The sequence below is a fragment of the Barbus barbus genome (assembly GCF_936440315.1).
Source record: "Barbus barbus genome assembly, chromosome: 24".
NCBI classification, from domain to species: Eukaryota; Metazoa; Chordata; class Actinopteri; order Cypriniformes; family Cyprinidae; genus Barbus; species Barbus barbus.
In genome coordinates this window covers 24,661,014-24,682,094 of record NC_136752.1, presented here as the reverse complement: position 1 = coordinate 24,682,094, position 21,081 = coordinate 24,661,014, and the positions used below count along the sequence as shown (strand labels likewise).

At 33.7% G+C, this 21,081-nt stretch overlaps 1 protein-coding gene across 1 annotated transcript in view; it reads right to left on the bottom strand.

Annotated features, from left to right (window-relative positions):
- Nucleotides 1-3: 3 nt before the first annotated feature.
- LOC306844315 (centrosomal protein of 85 kDa-like) overlaps nucleotides 4-21,081 on the bottom strand; it is a 57,682-nt gene continuing 36,604 nt past the window's right edge. The window contains 10 exon segments of the mRNA XM_079376332.1: nucleotides 4-1,826; nucleotides 3,201-3,381; nucleotides 5,838-5,945; nucleotides 6,094-6,144; nucleotides 9,077-9,194; nucleotides 9,519-9,673; nucleotides 11,638-11,790; nucleotides 13,037-13,234; nucleotides 13,326-13,443; nucleotides 16,098-16,183. Of these exon segments, the coding sequence (XP_079232458.1) occupies nucleotides 1,663-1,826; nucleotides 3,201-3,381; nucleotides 5,838-5,945; nucleotides 6,094-6,144; nucleotides 9,077-9,194; nucleotides 9,519-9,673; nucleotides 11,638-11,790; nucleotides 13,037-13,234; nucleotides 13,326-13,443; nucleotides 16,098-16,183 (1,332 nt within the window). The 3' untranslated portion in view covers nucleotides 4-1,662.

Genomic DNA, 21,081 nt, shown 5'->3' with positions numbered 1-21,081 from the left:
TGAACCGATGTAGAAAAATACTTTATTTGACATTTGTACAAATGAAAAGCATTTTACAAAATGGAAAAATAGTTAATACTTTTGAGAACAAAAGAATTGTACATAAATAGACCTTTGGCATTTGTAAAATCTAGCTGGAAAATTAAAAGCTTAAGATTTCAAAGAACGATGAGAAATTCAAACATACTGTTTAGCCAACCAGTGGCTTTCAGTGCACAGTGAGTGGGTCATGTCAACCAGTGCACGTTTGTATTTATATATACACTTCAGCATGCAGTCACACTGTCCTCTAATGCACAATGAAGAGCACCACATACATTCTCCATCTGGTTATGAGCAGCTCTCTGCCTGAGAATAAATATGCATTGCTTGTGAATATGGTTTAGCTTGCCTGCACCTTTATGAAATAAACTTGTCTCTGCCAGTTATGGAAAATATCCTTCGATGTCATACTGTGGTTCTGCTGCATAGATTCGTAAAGGCACAGAATAATATTACATATCTGCAGAAACGCATAATAAATGCTGGTTAACGTCAGGTTGCATAGCGCAGAATACATCTAATTGGTTACCTTTATCTATTCCCTTCTTTACATAAAAAGAAAAGTAGTTCTAAATCTATGCACATGCACAAGATATTATGAGCGCAATGACAAAACCTCAGTTTGAAAGCATGCTTAATATACTTTAAATACAACGAGAGTACAGTCACGATACATAAGCCGTATATAGATGCTTGTACTGGAAATAAACATTCGTCACCTTGGTGCAAATACTTGTGCAAAGCTTGACATGACCGCATCGCTGGACTTTATCAACTATAAAAAATTCTGCTTGGGGTCAAAACAAACTTACTGACACTCCAATTCCCTTCTGAAAGCATTCAGATCAAGCACAGCCAATAAAAGACTCTTAAAATACCTGAGTGAACAAGTTTTGCATTGATTTCGTCCATATTCCTAAGAAATACATGTGCTATCTGAAGTATATATAAAATGTCATGAGCATGTCACAGGAAGTGCAGAGCTTTCCATTTCCTGTCTGCCTTTGGAACTCAACATGTGCAACTTGTTCTGAACCGAACTTAAAAAAAAACAGCTCATTTTATTCTTAAAATTAAAAATAGTTAATCGGCATCCTGAATAGATTAACCTGGATTCCTCTGCCGTCATTTATTTTGAACTGGAACATTGCTCGTTTTTATAGAGGCTCAAACATACTAAACCACACTAAATGCAGGATGTTGCTAAATGCTTCTGTTCCTGTGGGTTTTTTTCGACGTTGAGGATCCTGAACGTCGACCTGCGACCTGTAGCTGTTGGGTAGAGGATGGACCAGCTTCTTTGGGTAAAAATCACTGACGTTCATGAAGTTTGGAGGTACACAAACAGGAACACAAGGCACTTTAGGACACCAGTTGCACTACGTTCCCTCAAAGACAACTGACAGGAACAGCGTGAGGAACCCAACCTCAAGCAGTCTCAATAAATACAATAAAACATTCAAAGAAAAAAAAACAAGAAACTTGTTGTAAAGACGTCCTTGTAAACTGGATTCACAGCTTCGTCTAACCTTTAGTAGTCAAAGACCTTTTTTGTTTCCATCAGGTCCCTTTATGAGCTCTGGGAGCGCCGTCTGTCCTGACAAGGTGGAAATGGAAGCCTCATTGCGTCACACAGTTTTCGCCCATGTCCTGTGCGTAACGGTCCGAGATGACCGTCCGCAGCTCGTCAATGTCTTTCCTCAGCTGGCACACCTCCACCAGCTTGGCCCGCAAGCCGTCCTCCATCAGCGGCTTCTCGTTCTCCTCCGCCGAGCAGCTCATAGCTGGAAAAAATGTCACAAATGGGAATTTTCATTCCATTGGCTGCGTACTTTATCTGGTGCTGGAATAAAGTGCATTTATTCTTAATTATGAAAATGTTAATGTCTTTTAAATGGCATATTGTGTTTCACGTTATATTAGCAAAGCTAAACGGAATAAACATTTCTATTTCTTTGTGTTTTCAGTTAACAAGCTAGCAACTTAGCCTACTAGCCTAGCATAATGCTAATAGTTAAGAAAAGGATTTTAAATAGATGATACACTGCTATTCAAAAGTTTGAGATTAGTAAGATTTTTTAAATCTCTTGTGCTCATCAAGTTTGCATTTGTTTAATAAATATAGTAAAACAAATAATTTTGTGAAATATTACAATTTAAAATAACCTTTTTTCTATTTTAAATATATTTTAAAATGTAATTTATTCCTGTGATGCAAAGCTGAACTCTCAGCATCATTACTCCAGTCTTCAGTGTCACATGATCCTTCAGAAATCATTCTTGAACTTCTTATCAATGATATTAAGACTTTTTTTATCATGATTTTTTGATAATTTAAAAGAACAGTATTTACTTAAAATCAATGCATACTTGAAAAAAACCCCCATTAAAAAATACATATGAAACTTACTGACCCCAAACTTAAAAAAAAAAAAAAACCCACCATTAATTTTAAAACACTGCTAAATGTAACCTTTAGCAAATCTCAAAACGGATATCCATTTTTCATACTGTACATGAAAAATGGATATTCTGCATAATTTGACTTGCATCATTTAAAACGAGTGATTTTAATGTTCTATTTTTCATTAAAAATATTTAAATATGAAGTGAGAACTACAATATGAAATTTAAATGATTAATAATAAATAATTAATGAAATAATTAAAGTGCTGTTAAACAATTAAATAAATAATTAGTGCTGTTAAACAATTAATCGTGATTAACTGCACACAAAATAAGTTTTTGTTTGCATAATGTGTGTTTGCATATAAATACATACACAATTTACATGTCTATATTTATATTCACATAATTTATATTATAAATAAATATTTAATACATAAACATAAATTTTTTCTTAAATATATACATGCATGTGTGGGTATTTATATATACATAATAAATATACACAGCACACATACATATATTATGTAAGCAAAAACTTTTATTAATTGCGATTAATCATTTGACAGCACTAAAATAAATTAATAATACTAAAGGTAAAGTGCAATATAAATTCCGAGTGACTAAGGATGAACAGAATTTTAATATCTAATTTAAAGTCAAACAAGTTTATTCTGGATTATTAAAGGCTACTGTAAAAAGATAATATGCTGCTAAGGCTAGAGTTTTATATGTTATGGATGAGTATTTACATTTGATGCCAAGCAGCAGGGCCAGGTTGGGCTCTTTGCCTTGAGCTCTCTGTGTGAGGACACTGCACAGGCCCTTCAGATCCAGCAGACACAGGGACATCTCCTTCAACAGGGGCCCGGCCTCCTTCAGACAGGACCCGGGGGTCACATTCAGCGTCTCCTCGTCTGGCTGTCTTTGGTTCTGTGGAGATAAAAATACAGAAAGAAAAACACACAGCAGAATGAATCAGGACAGAGCCTTTCAAGGGAACATTCACAGTTTAATTTTAAATTATGGAAGTACAATGAAGCCCCGGCTTGTCACATTTGCCACTGGAGATTTGAGTGAATGGTTATTTTCACCTTCAAATGCTATTATGGACACAAAGAATGTGTCTGAAGTGTGATTTCAGCATTTTACGCTGCAGCGTGGGAGGAACTTTCAGAGTTTGGACTACAGCGTTGATGACTAAGCTTAACAATTGTGTGCATCCTGATACAGATTCCCGGCGTAACTCATTCCCATTCATCAGAGCATATTCAAACAAGCGCTACAAGAAGAAATTCATAAGTAGCCGTTTGTGAAAGTTGTCCAAAACATTAAACAGTGAGAGGTGGAATTACTAGCACTTACACAGCAGGACTACAGCAAGAGCGGAGGAGAACATGTGCCCTGATCTATTGGGGACGTTGGGATCAAATCTGCACATCAGCGGAAAACGCTTGATAATTCATTCACATCTAGCCAGAAGAAAACTGTTCTCTGTGTTGTACATTATAGAAGATGCAGATATTCATTTATACACATGAGGTCATTATGAAATAATACTGGACAGCATTTCACAAAGCTAGAATGCAGCCAATTATATTGCTAGAGCTTGCACAAATTCCAGAAAATTGATAAGGAGAAAGTGAGCACACAGTAAAGGCCTATTAATTAGAGAGTTGCAACAAAATGACACTAAGTGCATAAAAAAATAAACAAACAAAATTAACACAAAAGCTGCATCTGAAATCACATACTGGTTTCTATTCAACTACTGTTCAAAAATTTGGGCTCAGAGAATATGAAGTGACAACTAAAACATGAAATTAAATTTAAATATTAATAATATTAAAAGTAATGATTTTAAACATGAAATGACTAGGAATGCCCAGGATTTTTATATCTTAGTATCTAATTTACAGTCAAACAGGCGTATGCTGGATTACTTATAATGCAAATATTAATATATGAAAAAATACTGTAAAAATGAAAATGTACTTGTAAAACTCAGTGAGATTACTTTTAATTAATATTTTTTACTCCGCAAGGATGCACAAAATATAAAAAAGCTGTTCTTTTGAACTTTCTTATAACAGAATCATTAAAACAGATCATAGTTATCACAAAAATATTAAGAAATAGGTTTATATATATATATATATATATATATATATATATATATTATGTATATATAAACACATGCATGTATATATTTAAGAAAAATATGTTACTACGTTTATATATTAAATTAGTTCTGTCAAATGATTAATCGCGATTAATCGCATCCAAAATAAGTTTTTGTTTACATAATATATGTGTGCGTACTATAAAATGTTATGTTTATATATTAAATATATTTATATATAATATAAATTATATGAACATAAATATATATACATGTAAATACTTTCAAAATGCTGCATGTGTGTGTATTTATATATACACATAATAAATATGCACAGTACACACAAATATTATGTAAATAAAAACTTTTATTTTGGATGCAATTAATTACGATTAATCATAATACAGCACTATATATATATATATATATATATTTTTTTTTTTTAAACATTGATAAAAATAAATTATTGAATATATTAAAATGTAGTAGAAAACAGCTATTTTAAATTGCAACAATATTTCACAATATTACTGTTTTCACTGTATTTTGGTCAAATAAACATGAGCATAAGACTTTAAAAATACTTACCGACCCCAAACGTTTGAATGGTTGTTTACATGAACACTAGAAATGCCCATCTGTCAATGCAGATTTGCATACTTTATTGCAAAATATAAATCTCCGCTAAAATGTAACAAACATGTTTTAAAACTACTCTTATGTAACAGTTGCTTGGAAATGAAACACTTAAGGCTGCAGGATTTGTGGTTTAAAAGCGGTTGTGAACTGCATCATGAGGGAACCAAACTGCCGCCCAACGCAGTCATCCTTTACATGGGGATCTTTTATACTTGGTAATCAAACCTTACAATACACCACGGGTCTCGCATAAGAGAGCCAGTAAGAGCACGCTTGCTAATAATCTGGTGTCCCTGTGGCAGCGGTATGATATACAGCCTCTGTGCTCTGTGAGAGTCTGTGTGGATCAGTGCGGCTGCGTCACGCATGACTGTGCTCTCGCTCACCTTGAGACGGCAAGCTGAAAAATGACGTCCTGAATTCTAATAACGCACTGAGGGCCGGTTGGGTTATTAATGACTCGACTGCCATGAAAAAGCAGGGCGAGGAATTTAATGGCACAAAAATGAGGCTTCGATCAAGCTTCTAACTTCCACTTGCAGGCTCATCTGTATCATTTAGGATGAAAAAGTCTTGGCGGGACTTTTTTTAGCGGGAGTCCCTTTGCGGGTGGTTTGGAGAGCCGTACCTGCTGAAGAGTTTTGGAGAGGGTTTCCAGTTCCTCCTTGCATTCCAAGAGTTGTTTGCGGAGCTCCTGCGTGATTCCCCGCTCCCTCTGCAACTTCTTTTCCAGGGCCTGCAAGAAGGATGACAGACAGCGGTTAGTGTGTCTCAAGCAAGCCTGCTCTGATAACACAATTCAACATTAGCCTTATCATCCAGCCAAAAATAAGAGCCAATCCAAACCAAGCTTCCTCAACCAAAGGTAGAGAATGACATCTTACCGACATCTCCAGAGTGAGTTTGTCAATCTGCTGCTTCTGATTTTCGATCAGCTGAAACAAAAGGAATCGCAGAGTGAATCATTTCACATGGCTTTGGTCTGAAATTTGTGTTTTTTGCCTTAAAACATTCTACCTAGACAGCATTTTTGGACGTATACTCTATTGGCCAAAAACAATTTACATTTTTTTTATTTAAAGGCTTAAATGCTTGAAATTACATATATGTAAGTATGCATCCAATATATATATATATATATATATATATATATGTGTATATATATATATATATATATATATATATATATATATATATATATATATATATATATATATATATGCTAGCACAACTACAACTGTACATTGAGTACATTGCACTGCAGTTCAGTTGGCACGTTTGGGGCAAAGTGTCTTTTTATTTTTGATACATTTGTATTTTTAAATACATAAATACAATGAACAATATGTAAAATTAGACTGCTAGCAAAAACTTGGGTGCTGTAAATATTTGAGTTGCTCCTCCCCTTTGAGTGACTCCTCCCCTTTGCATTGCCCCTCCCCTAAGCTCACTCCAAACTTTCGCTATAACGTGAGAGCCCTGTATATATATATATATATATATATATATATATATATATATATATATACAGTGCCCTCCAGAAGTATTGGAACAGTAAAGACAAATTGCTCTGTTGGCTGTGGAGTCAAGACATTTGCAAATATGATTAAAAGATGAATATGAGACAAAACTACAGAATGTCACATTTTATTAGCCTTTTCTGCTCATATATGTTTTACCAAATAAAAAGAACAGCACTTTTAGAGTTCATCCCACTCATTGATGTGAGCATAAGTATTGGGACAGTTGAACATCAGGCAGATATAAAAGATTAAAAGCTATTATTTAGTTGCAGATCCCTTGCACACAATCACAGCAGCGAGTCTGTGACCCATAGACATCACCAGACTCTTGGTCTCATCCTTTGAAATACTTTCCCAGCCTTTAATGCAGCCAATTCCTATTGTTGCTTGTTTTGGGGAGTTTCTGCCTTTACTCTCCTCTTCAGCTGGTGAAATTCATGTTCAGTCGGATTTAAAAGAGCTGATAAAATGTAAAAACTGGAACTTGAATGCAATGTAAGTCGCTTTGGATAAAAGCGTCTGCTAAATGTAAATGTAAATGTAAATCTGGAGATTGACTTGGGCAATCTAAGACTTTCCATTTCTTTGCCCTTATAAATTCCTTGACTGAACTGGCAGGGTGTTTTGGGTCATTGTCCTGATGCAATATGAAGCACTTCCCAATGAATCTGGTGGCATTTTCTTGAATATTGGTAGGCAAGATGGTTTTGTACCCTTCCAAATTAATTCTGCTACTGTCATCATAGATTAAGTCATCAGTAAAGTTGAGAGGGCCTGTTCCAGAGACAGCCATGCATGCCCATGCCATGACACCACCTCCACCATGCTTTACAGATGAGGCTGTATGCTTGGGATCACTTGCAGTTCCCTTGTTTTCTCCACATTTTTGCTTTCCCATCACTTAGATAAAATTTCATCTTTGTCTCATTGGTCCATAAACACAGTTCCAAAACTCTTCTGGCTCACCTTTGTGCTTTTGTGCAAACTCTAATCTTGCCTTTCTATTTTTGGTGCTGGTCAGAGGTTTGCATCTTGCTGTGTAGCATCTGTAATTCTGTGTCAAAGTCTCCTGAGGACAGTAGATTGTCAGAGCATCACCCCAGCTTTCTGGAAGTTGTTGGTGATTTTACAGACAGTCTTTTAGGGTTAATTTTCACAGCTTTTATGATTCGTCTGTCATCAGCTACTGTTGTTTTCTCAGCCGATCAGGTAGTTGTTGGTGTCGCTGGTGGTTTCCAAACTCTTAATTTCTCCATGCCCGTTGTTTTTGCTATAGCTCTAATTGACTTCCTCTTTTCTTTTAGCATCCAAATTGCTTGCTTTTCTCTCAAAGTCAGCTCCCTCATCTTCATCCTGGTTTGTGTGTGTCATCATCGAATACAAGATTCAGAATACAGAAGTAATGGATATAACTGATACGACACATTCCCTGCTTTTAATATCTGAAGAATGAATGCAACAGGACACAGCTGATCACTTAGAAAGACCTGTGAGGCAACTGTTCCAATACTTATGCTTACATCAGACAGAGGGATGAAACTCTAAAAGTGCTGAACTTCTTAGCTGGTAAAACATCTGTTGTGTTGAATAACCCAATAATAAAACGTGACATTCTGTAGTTTTGTCTCATATTCATCTTTTAATCATATTTGTAAATGTCTTGACTCCACAGCCAACAGATAAATTTTGTCTTTACTGTTCCAGTAGTTTTGGAGGGCACTGTATGTGTGTGTGTGTACAAAATTACAATTTTAATACAGAAATTTTAATTATATAATTTGAATGCCCAAAGAAAGAAAAGCAGCCAGTAAATAAAATAAATAAAATAAAATGAGAATGTGTCTGAAGTGTTATTTCAGCATTTTACGCTGCAGTGAGGAAGAACTTGGACTGTAGTTCGGACTGTAAACTAAAGAAAAGTTAAATAAAATAAAATAAAACGTTTTGATTTATTCAACAATTTTTGGTTACTTCCATTTGTGTTATTTCATGGCTTTGATAACTTGAATATTTTTCTAAAAGGTGGGATATATTTAATACAGAATGACTAGGTGTTCCCAAACTATTGGCCTGTTGTCTTTTTATTCCTATACAATTTTAAATTGAATTATTTTACAATATCCCTGTTTTTATTGTATTTTGGTGAGAATTTGATATTTAAAAAAATAAACCTAATTATTAAAATCCAAACATTTAGTATAGTGTATATATTCAGTCTTTAGTGCAAAATTTCAATCTACCAGTAATTTATTGCTTATAATGTACTATAAGACATCTGCGGCAAAGACATCTGGAAATAAAAGCAGTTTTAAGCATCATTAGGTGCATCATGGGAGATCAGTACCAGGCTGTTCTGGCTCTGTTGTTCTAGCAGACGAGTGTTTTCCCTTTCCAGCTGCTTCAGGTCCAGCATGGGTAGCCGTACTCCATCCTCCAAGCACTTCTCCACTTTCTCTTGCAGGCTACAAACACAAGTTTTAGCATTCATTGGGTAAAATGAAATAAGGCACGGAGAGAAATCTTAATAGATCCTCATCATCAAAGCTGCTGTGGCCTTCCATTATCTTTTCAGTCCGGATGATTGGCCTGATTTCATCCCCGTGTTTACGCCACGTTTTCTATGTTTTAATAAGAGTACACAGCACTTTGATCTTCAGCTCACTTAACAAGCACAGAGCACTTTATATATATATAAAAAGTGGCTTTCAGAAGGGAAGCAAATCAAAAGCAATGCCTCTGGCTGCAAGGTCGTCTCAATGGAGTGAGTGAGTGTGTGAGTGCAGTACCTTTGAACAGCAGCCACCAGCTCTTTCTCCCGTTTGGATTGGGTCTCGATGAGGGCGTCTTTCTCCTGCAGCAGGGCTCGGTTCTCCTCCAGGGTTTTCTCCAGCTGGGCTACGGTGTCCTCCAACGCCTGCTTCTTCCCCTGCACTTCCTGCAACTGAGACGCAACAATACGGACAGAGATGAGTAACACTACTACACTTCATGAACACTTTAAACATGTTTACAAACACCATTTTAGAATGTTTACTCAAATGTGAAATTTTATTTTGCCTATGATCAAAATTGCTCAAATTAATATTTAAACATGTAGACAACACAAAATCAAGATATATTTAATTGAGAAGAAAATATAATATGACTTGTTTTCAGAAACAAGTGAATTATTAAAATATTGGTAAATGAGTATTTTTTTCTTAACCCTCTGGGGTCTGAGGTGATTTTGGGGCCCTTGAGACGTTTTGACATGCCCTGATATTTGTGCTTATTTCAGCTACTTATAACATACTATTGACCAACATGTATTTTTTTTGTATTCAGCACAAACTATGCTACAATAATATGTGACCAAGATGGATGTACATGTTTGCATTTCTTGGAAAAAAATATATTATGCGTGATTAGTAAGTTTCGGGGAAAAAAATGTAGCTGAAATAAGGCCATAAAACCCACACTAAATCGCCCTGAATAAGACTTTTGTGTAAATCAGTCTTGTAGGCTAGAATATTTACTATTATATTAGTTTATTTTACTTATCCAATTGACAAGTAGTTTTTTTTATGTATTGGCATAAACCTTATAAATTTAGTTAGATTTATGCTTAAAGCGAGCCAAAACTATCTGACAATGAGCGAGGAAAAATAAAATAAAATATAAAACAAAATAAAATGAGAATGTGTCTGAAGTGTTATTTCAGCATTTTACACTGCAGTGAGGAAGAACTTGTACTGTAGTTCGGACTGTAATATTTAAAATCAAATCAAATGTTTTGATTTATTCAACAATTTTTGGTCACTCCAATTGATCAATTTCATTTTTTTGTTACTTCCATTTGTGTTATTTCATGGATTAGATCACCTCAATATTTTTCAAATCAAATAATAATTAATATTTTTAAATAATTAAATAATAATTTTTTGTTTTGATTTAACCATTTTTGGTCACTAAATAATTCTCATTCCATTTATGTCTTTTTTGAAGTTTTAATAACTTAAGTTAAAAATAATACTAATACAAAGTGTTTACAAATGTTTTTAATTTGGTGGGTAGTCCTGAGTTAAAATATTAGTAGTTTAGTATTTAGAAATATGTTATTTTATTTGTGTGTGAATTCAATTTTTGTTTTTAGCATAAACCATACAAAATTTTGTTCATGAAATAACAATAAAGTAAATTTTTTTTTTTTTTTAATAAATAAAATAAATAATGTTAGTGTCAATTTGTTCAGCTATTTTTGGTCACTACATAATTCACATACGTCCATTTGTGAAATAAATAAATAAATCTATAACAAATTCATTTTTTTTTAAAGCAATTAGTACACAAATATAGCCCTTTTTAAGGATATTCTGATTTGTACTGAAAAGGGAGACTAAAATATTAACGAGTAAAATGATTTTCTGCAGTAAACTGCATTGCATTTAATCCAATCTCAGCACAGAAAAAAATCAGCAGACATCATCTGGGTGTAGCTCAAAGTGACAGACGCCACAAACTACGCCAAAGTACTAAGCAGGTAAGAAAAGTGTGACACCAAACATTTGCTATTGACTGTCAAGAGAATATTAATCTTCACTAGTAAACTGCACAAAACAATGATTTAATCACAAGTAAGATTATTCCCAACCATAATGAAGAGCGTCTGTCACATCAGCAGCTGTTTGTGCTGATCTATTAGCAGAACGCCGTGGGGACTGACACTGCTGTGTTGGTTTAGCATTGAGAGGAGACGCTAATTATGACTTGATTAACTGAACCAACATCAATTTTGATTTTTGGGGCTGACAATCAGATTTTAGGTTGAACAGGATGGTGATAATTAGGAGAAATGAAACTGTTAAATGTAAAAGACTGTTAGATGAGGTTTTGCATTTCAGAATAAAGCTGGAGGATGGCCCGGACCTGCTGAGCCTGCGTCTGGACCTCGTCCAGCGAGGGCAGGTCTGCCAGGTACTTCTCCAGCGTCTCGATGCGCTGCTGCTTCTCTTGATTCTGCTCCTGTTCACGCTGGGATTTCTTCTTCAGACTGCTGATGTAGCGGTCACGTGTTTTCATCTGAACCCAAACACAGTAAAGTATCTTGTTCAGCTTCAACAGTGTATGTGGAACAATTTACTCATTTACTAAGCACATTACCTACACACAAATTTGTGTGAGAAATCTGCATGAAAGTTTTCACAAAGAAATCACAATTACCAACTAAAATGTATTTTAAATATATATAAAAAACACCAACTGAAACCACAAGTACGAAAAAAATCACATACATTGGATTGCCTTATAATCATGCTAAAACAATTTTAGATACAGATAATCTTAAATATAGTTAATCCCAATATAAAATTAAAAGGTATAATACAATGAAATATATATATTTCACACACACATATCATGCGATTAATCTCATCCAAAATAAAAGTTTTTATTTACATAATATATGTGTTTACTGTGTATATTTATTATGTATATATAAATACACACACATACGGTATAAATTTTGAAAATATTTACATGTATTTACATGTACAGTGTATATATTTATACTCATATAATTTATATTATATATAAACGTAACATTTTTCTTAAATATATACATGCACAGGTGTGTATTTATATATGCATAATAAATATACGCAGTCCGCACACATATGTAAACAAAAACTTGATTTTGGATACGATTAATCGTTTGACAGCACTAACATGCTATTCTGAGAAAAATGTGTAAAAAATAAATAATACAAAAATAAATGTCAAATTATTTCTGAGAACATTTCTAAAAAATTTAAATAAGTACTGTCCATAATTAATCTGAAATCACGAGATTGATTGTAATTGTTTTATTTCTAGTTTTTAACTAAGAAATAACTGTAAATGTTAAAAGAAAATCAACCAAACAAACACTTCTTTTGGTTTTAGTACAAATGGCAAAATAAAAAGCACATTTTTAATATATATTTTTTTTATTGCTGTCTTTATAATATCATACTATATTTCTCACATAGTATAATGTACTGGCTAATAAGAGGTCTGTAATTTGGTTTTGATGGTTTGGGCGTGTTTTATGCAAATGACTAACTTCAGGCATGCGGTTGTTTATTTACAAAACTCAAAATTCATTAACATTAGAACGAGGTTAAGAACAAATTCATGTGTGTGTGTGCACGTGTGCTGAATGAGGCGTACTTATAAGAAATTGTTCTGTGCATACAAATCCAAAATAATCCATGCAATTATAAGCGAATGGGACCCAAATATTTTAGTACCACTGACGTTTAGAAGTTAGATAATTAGAAGCCCTCACCTTCTCCTCCAGTTTCTTGATATCTTCAGTGTATTTCTGTGTGTTCTGTTTGAGAAATTGGCTGAGGTGGATGACCTCCAGCTCTGCCGCAGCTAGTTTACGGCCCAGCTCTCCGTTCTCACAGTACAGTGGACTCATGCGCTCCGGCAGATGGGACTTCGGACTCTGGCTGGATACTGGACTGTCATACGGAGAGTCCTAAAATAGTGGAGAGAGGCATCAGCGGTAGGTAAGTGACCATTTTTAATCTCATTATAAAAGTATTATGTTATTTGATTCATTATAATACCTTAGCTTTGAGCAGGTATGAGTCGTCATAGCGCCCCCTCTGGTTTTGGAGGACTTGTTGCGCCCTTAACTTGTTTTCCCTGATCCTCGCATGGAGCTGAAGGATTTGCTGCTTTTGCCTAGAAATTGCAAATCAGTAAGACACTCAATATTCACTTTGATTTTACTGGCGTTCACAGTCTGTTGCACAGCTCTGCTTTAGAGCACTTCTTTGGGGTTTCGTGTTTTTAAAAGTTTTAAAAACAAGCATGCTGAAAAATTCCTTTTGAGCGAGAAGGGCATGCTCGCTGGAGGCAGTCGCTGTGATGTGGCAGGCACAACTACTTTCGGAAGAAATGTTTTTAGACTTGTAAGGACATTTTAAAGTGTGCTTGTTGCAATTGGTTTGGACATTTTCTGCCTTCGAGCAAAATGAGAGAGGGTGTGTGGTTAAACATTACTAGATCAAGTTCAGCATACTAAAAACCAGCAAGATCAGAGAACTGATCGCAAAGCTATCTTGTGGTGCCTAATGTTTTGATCAGTTAAAGGTGCTGCAAGCGATCTGTTTAGAAAATGTCTCTTTTTCCTAACGGAAATAACTGAATTAGATGTTCTGAAAGATATCTTTCTCTGTGATGACCGTAGACTCTGTAAACATAAACAAAAATGTGGCCAAAAATTTCTAACACACAAAATATAATAAAACACAAATTAAAAAAGGTAAAATAATAATAATATGAATTAACATATTCCAAGAATCTGACGTTATTTCTGAGAAAAAGTGTAAAAAAAATTACTACAAAAAAAAAAAAATTATATATAAAAAAAATAATAATAAACATATACCAAGATTGTGATATTATTTCAGAGAAAAAGTGCAAAAAGGAAAACTAATTAATTAATACATATAATACTACTAGAACTACTATTACAACTAATAATAACAACAACAACAATTATGAATGTGACATTATTTCAGATTTGTTTTGTTTAAAACAATAATTTAAAAAATTTATGTTTTATTATATATAATAAACTAAAATTTTTTACAATTTATTAAACAACAAATAAATTATTTTGGCATTAGTACAATGTCAACATATAAAGCTAATTAATTTGAATCACAATTTATGATATCAACTATATTCCTCACACAGTATAGATGGGTTTTTACACATGAAAAATATATGTAGCTGTGTTTATATTTTTTGGGCTAAAACCCCCCCCTGGTATCAGAAGACTCTGATATGCTTTCTACCTGTCAATCTTGTTGCATGTTCACAGAGCAGTCCATGTATGTGAAACAGGAAGCAAAGAGTGTGATCATTTCTGAAGATTATTCAGGTTTACTGCCATATTCACTTTCCTAAACAATCTTCAGTTAGTCTGTGGTACAATTTTGCCCCTCTCTCCTGATTTCAGCATTATACTGTATTTGTAAGGCAGGGTTTTGGAAGAAGAGGAGGAGAAAAGAGAAGTAAACTACAATGTAAATGAGCAATAGATAAGCAAACAACTAAACTGTCATGTGACGTAGAAGCCTAAGCAACACCAGACTGATGGCCAGCTAAAAGTGTTTCCTCATGTGTAATTCTTGGCAGGGAAACAGTGGCCGTCTGCTCTGTGGCGTCTGTGGCACTGCCCCGTCTGTCAGAGCTCACCTAAAAGCAAAGCCACACTTCGGGTGATGGCATGATACTATAATTACAAGCGCTCAAGGTCACAGCAATCACTACAGGGTCAGAGTCGCTAACACAGCCGACGTCATGTTAAATGAATGAAACGCTATTAATGAAGCATCTGCCCCTCCCCAGAAACAGGAGCTAATGACAAACCTACAGACAAAAATGGATGATTCCATTACTTTGTTTACATGGGAGGTCAGGATAGGCCTTGTTTGGACACAGACAGTTGAGAGATGACAGGAAATGATGCGTAGAAGCAGTGGCATGGCTTTTTTGTGGCTAGGGTGAGTGATTATTTTAATAGGTAGAATATGTCTACATAACTGAGCACTCTAAAAATGTCTTTGTTTATCAAGTGACTTACTGAAAGCATGTTATTTGATTGGATATTAAATGTATAAAATATAGATATTAATATATATATATATATATATATATATAAATGTCCATTATTATCGTCTAATATCTAATATATTAACATGTTAATTATTATATATTAATATCAGTTAACTTAGAATTTACATTAATTTATAATAAAATATATAATTATAATACATTTAGAGAAATAATATTATATATTTTTTAATATAATATAATATAACATTATAATGAATATAATATCTAATACCTGTTAATTTACAATTTATATATATATATATATATATATATATATATATATATATATATATATATATATATATATATATATATATATATAATAATTTGATTTCAATAAATATTTGACCCAACATCCTTTAAAAGGTCTGGTTCGTGTATAACTTAATCTGGTAAATAAAATATATCTATTAATTTAAAATAAATTTATAACAATATAAAATATATAATCACAATAAATAACTAAATAATTATATTTTTTAGAATTATGTAAATTGTATATTACGTGCATATATTAACAAATATTTATATATTTGCATATTATATTACATAGATTATAATATATATAATTCTTGAATCGATTGTTTCTAGACCATTCTAGCCCAGTTTGCCAGTTGATTTTAATATATATTTGACCCCACAACCTAAAAACGCTCTTATTCTTTGTGTACGACTTCATGAGCTCTCTAAAAGTGTCTTTGTTTACTCACCGGTCAATCTCCAGTTCCCTCTGCCTCAGGAGTCCCTCCTTAATCTTTACCAGAGTATTGACAGGGAGAGACGTTCCACCCAGCATCTGCACGAAACAATAATTATAGCATTAGAACTGCTCATCTGGTGAACACGTGAGGTCAGGCTAGCGTGTACTTATGGTAAGCACACTGTAATTAGCATACTCTGTCATCATAATCACCATCAGCAACAAACTGCCATCGAAGCCACACAGCATTACAGTGACGAACTCCAGGGGGTTTGTAAAGGTCTCTTCTCGCCTCGAGGACGACAGCGAGTCAATCTAATTATGCATTTTTTTTAATAACTTTACTTGCATGGTTTTTCCAAGGAGATGCATGACTCACTGAAAGTTATAAATTTCAGTCATAATCTGAAATTATATATATACACATGTACAGTGACATATAGTTTCCCCACAGCCAGTATGTACACAACCACCAGCAGCGCATGTTTGAGTGAAGGGTGACGGGTCATGCCTCTTTAACACAGAGATCATTAGGGCACTAAATGGGAGCATTGATGTGCTATCAGAGGGCTGAAAGGACCCCCTGAAGAGCTCGCTGATGATGTCACATCCCACGGTTTACACTAAATATACGCCTGGCATGAACGCATGACTCTATAACTCACTACAGCACAAGGGAAGTCTGTCTTGAAATATTGTTATTATCCATATTGTATGGGAGATTGGGGTTAAATGTGTCACTACTTTCATGTGAAACTGCTCAATTTTCAGATCTTTCTAAATATTTATTAGAAAAAAAACTATAAAACATATTTAAAATATAAAAAATTTAAATATTTTCAATATATTTAACAGGTATAATTTTAAAATATTTTAGTCGCTGCTTTATTGATGTACTATAATCAGATTTATATTCAGGATTTGCAGAAATAAAATAAACAATAATATTAATAATAATTGTACATATTTAATATAAAATCATTTTACAAATAAATTTAAAAATTAATTAAAATATATTTTTTTAAAACGTTATTGATATACTATAAACAGGTTAATTTTCAGGATTTGCAGGTTTCTCATAATGAAATTAACAACAATATATAATAATTGTTAAATGCATTTAATATAAAATAATTGAATATATTTAATAATAAATAAAAAAATAATTTACAAATTTAAATATTTTTCCAAAAATATTATAATCGCTACTGTATTGATATAATGTTAATAGATCTAAATTCAGGATTTGCGTGTTTCTCATAATGAAATTAATCATTTCAAATTAATTATTTCAAATTAATCATTTTATTTGAGTAAATTTATAATGTTCAATTAATAATTATTAAATGTAAATAATTAATTTTAAAAACCCATACTTTCAAATTAGGTTAGTAAAATATTGTAAAATCTTTTACAATTAATATAAATTAAATTATTTTCTTTAATCATATGGTGCTTCCATGTTCATTGTTATTGATTCTTTGTTATCTGAGCAACTGTTCAGAATAAAAATAAATCTTAGGAGTCCTGTACTTTTTGAACTGGATACTGGATGTGGTATGGTACATTTTATCCATGGAGACCAATGGTTGCCGTCCACTAGACTATGCATTCAACTGATGTGGTTGTGCAGGAGCAACCGCAGATGCCAATTACACAACCAGTTATCAGATGTATTAGTCTCATTTACATCAACTCTTTAAAATAGTGTGTATTGTTTCCCAGACTTGACCAGCCGCCAGGCTCACAAATGCCATCTCTATAAATGCGGCACATATCAGTGGCGCACTCGAGCCTGCAAACATGCCTTTATTTGCCTCTGGAGAGGTTTTAGTCCCAGCAGCAAACTGTGCGGTGATAAGAAGCAGGTGCCACTTTCATTGCCAGGCCTCCCTCAACTCTTCACATAGCTGGGGATATTTTTAACAGTCAGTGTGTGGTAAACACAACGAGCTGGCTCAAATATCCACAGTATGTGCCACGAGCACCAACCACTTGCACACAAGGAGCTGTGCAGAAGGAGTCCATCACCAGTTGGGTGGTTGGCAGCAGCGACAACAAACAGGCTGGGAAGCAGATGACAGAGAATGGATGGGGAGAAGTTGAGTAGGCAGCTCGCTCGATTCACTATTAAAGGATTAGTTCACACAAAAAAGAAAAGCAAAATGACTTTCTGTCTTTCCGGGTGCAAAAGAACCATTAAAAGTTGTAAAAGTAGTCTATACAACTACATTTATGTGAATAGGTTTCAATTCCAGCAAAGAACTGTGCACCTAAGAAATGTGTACCTTGAACGCAATGCAAGCTGCTTCGGATAGAATCGTCTGCCAAATGTAGATGTTAAAACTCCTAAAGTTTTATTAACATAATCTTAATTAAAATGCTACAATAAATAAATAAATAAAATAAAATAAATGAAAGAGACTTCTTAATAAATTTTAAGAAATGTAATATTTTATTAAAAGACTAAAAATACAAAATGATTAAAAGTCATATTTTACATTTATTTTTAATACAACATAATTAATTGAATACTACCTTGGAATCAAAAAGATAAAGAACCACTGATTTAAGTGAGTGATCTTGTAAATCGAGTCATTTAAAAGAAGCGTTGGGTGAGTGGGACCGGCAAAGGACCTCGAGATGGGAATCAAACTCGGGTCGCCGTGAATGCAGATGCACTGTGTGTCGGCACTCTAACTACGAGGCTATTGGCGCTGACAGAATGTACGTTCTTTCACTCAGCAGCACGCAATTCATCACGTGTGATCACGGGGGGCACCCTGCAGGTGCTTTTTTAGATTTTTTCAAAACAATCGAGTCATTTAAAAGATTCATCTCAAAAGAACGATTTAGTTACAAATTACCTACTTTTATAAATGTTCAGAAGAGGAGATGTAGGATGAATTACAAAATTTTCCAGTCAAAAAAGTTCATCTATAATTTGGTGTAATACTGTGCACAAGTTATATAGACCACTTTTATTATTTATTTGCATACTTTTTAAACTCTAAAGTCCCAGTCCTACTCCTTTTACCTGCATATTTAAAAAGACATTTATTTTAAAAACAGCATTAGCACACACTTGTTGGGTTTCAAACGATAAAACAAAAGACATATTGTTCATATTGTGTGGACAATAAAAAATATACAAAGTAGAGAGATACTCAAAATACTCGTAAAAGACAGACCAGCACATAATTAAAATATCTTATTTTGCTGATGAAATGACAAAATGTTAATTTTTTGAATGAACTAATCCTTTAACAAATGTACGCAATCTGACGAGTCTAACAGGGCAATAACTGAGGGTTACAAGAACTTCTTAGACATTAATGATCTAATTAGCTTCCTTAAAGCAACTGTGACAGGTGGAAGTAGGCTAACAATTCAATCAAATGAGAAGTCTGCAGGCCTGTGACGTGTCCATGCATCTGGCCAGCAGGCTTTACGTTGAAGATTGGGGAGTGTGTAGCCAGGACATAGCTGTCATTCCCCACCAGCTTGTCTCCTCTGAGGGTGTTGTCGTCACATGCCAGAAGTACCATGCCATTCCTATTAAGACCGGGACATTTACACTTACATAAGATACTATGTTGACCCTAGGCAACAAATCCACAAATCTGTCATAAATGCAGGCTGTTATGCAGATGTGGCCATTAAGAATGCACATTTTTTAAATGATATTTTTGGGCCTTTTTATGCCTTTATTTGACAAGACAGTAGAGAGCAGACAGGAAAGCGTTGGGTGAGTGGGACCGGCAAAGGACCTCGAGATGGGAATCAAACTCGGGTCGCCGTGAATGCAGATGCACTGTGTGTCGGCACTCTAACTACGAGGCTATTGGCGCTGACAGAATGTACGTTCTTTCACTCAGCAGCACGCAATTCATCACGCGTGATCACGGGGGGCACCCTGCAGGTGCTTTTTTAGATTTTTTCAAAACGATGTGCTTCACACAATATCCACCAGGTAGCGCAAGGAATAACATTCTGCAGTTAAGCACCCAGGCAAGATCTACGACAGCGTTTTATTGCCACACAAAATAAAAAAATGTAAGATTACGAGATTAAAGTCATAATATTTTGAGAATTATGCTCCGGGTGTATGTTCACGGTGTGTGTGTGTTCACTGCTGTGTGTGTGCACGTTGGATGGGTTACATGCAGAGCACGAATTCCGAGTATGGGTCACCATACTTGGCAGTATGTCACTACTGCCAAGTATGTGAAATCAAAATTACTAGAATAGTAATAGTAGCCATATTGAGCGTGTAGTTGTAGCAATATAAGAATAAAAAGATACTAATTTGAGAATAAAGGCATAGCATTATGGGATTAAAGTGAAAGAGTAAAAAAACAAAGTCATATGTGACCCTGGACCACAAAACCAGTCTTAAGTCGCTGGGGTATATTTGTAGCAATAGCCAAAAATATATTGTATTGGTCAAAATTATTGATTTTTCTTTTATGCCAAAAATCATTAGGACATTAAGTAAAGATCATGTTCCATGAAGATATTTTGTAAATTTCCTACCGTAAATAAAAAAAACCTTCATTTAAAAACTGCATGTTGTGTTTACTTGTGTTATCTTTGATTAATATTTAAATTTGCTTGATGATCTGAAACATTAAAGTGTGACAAACATGAAAAAAAAAAAAAAAAAAAAATCAGGAAGGGGGCCAATACTTTTTCACACCACTGTATATATATGTATATATATATATATATATATATATATATATATATATATATATATATATATATATATATATATATATATATATATATATATATATATATGTATATGTATATGTATATGTATATGTATATGTATATGTATATGTATATGTATATGTATATATATATATATATATATATATATATATATATATATATATATATATATATATATATATATATACACACACACATACATACATACATATATATATATATATATATATATATATATATACTGTATATAAAGACAA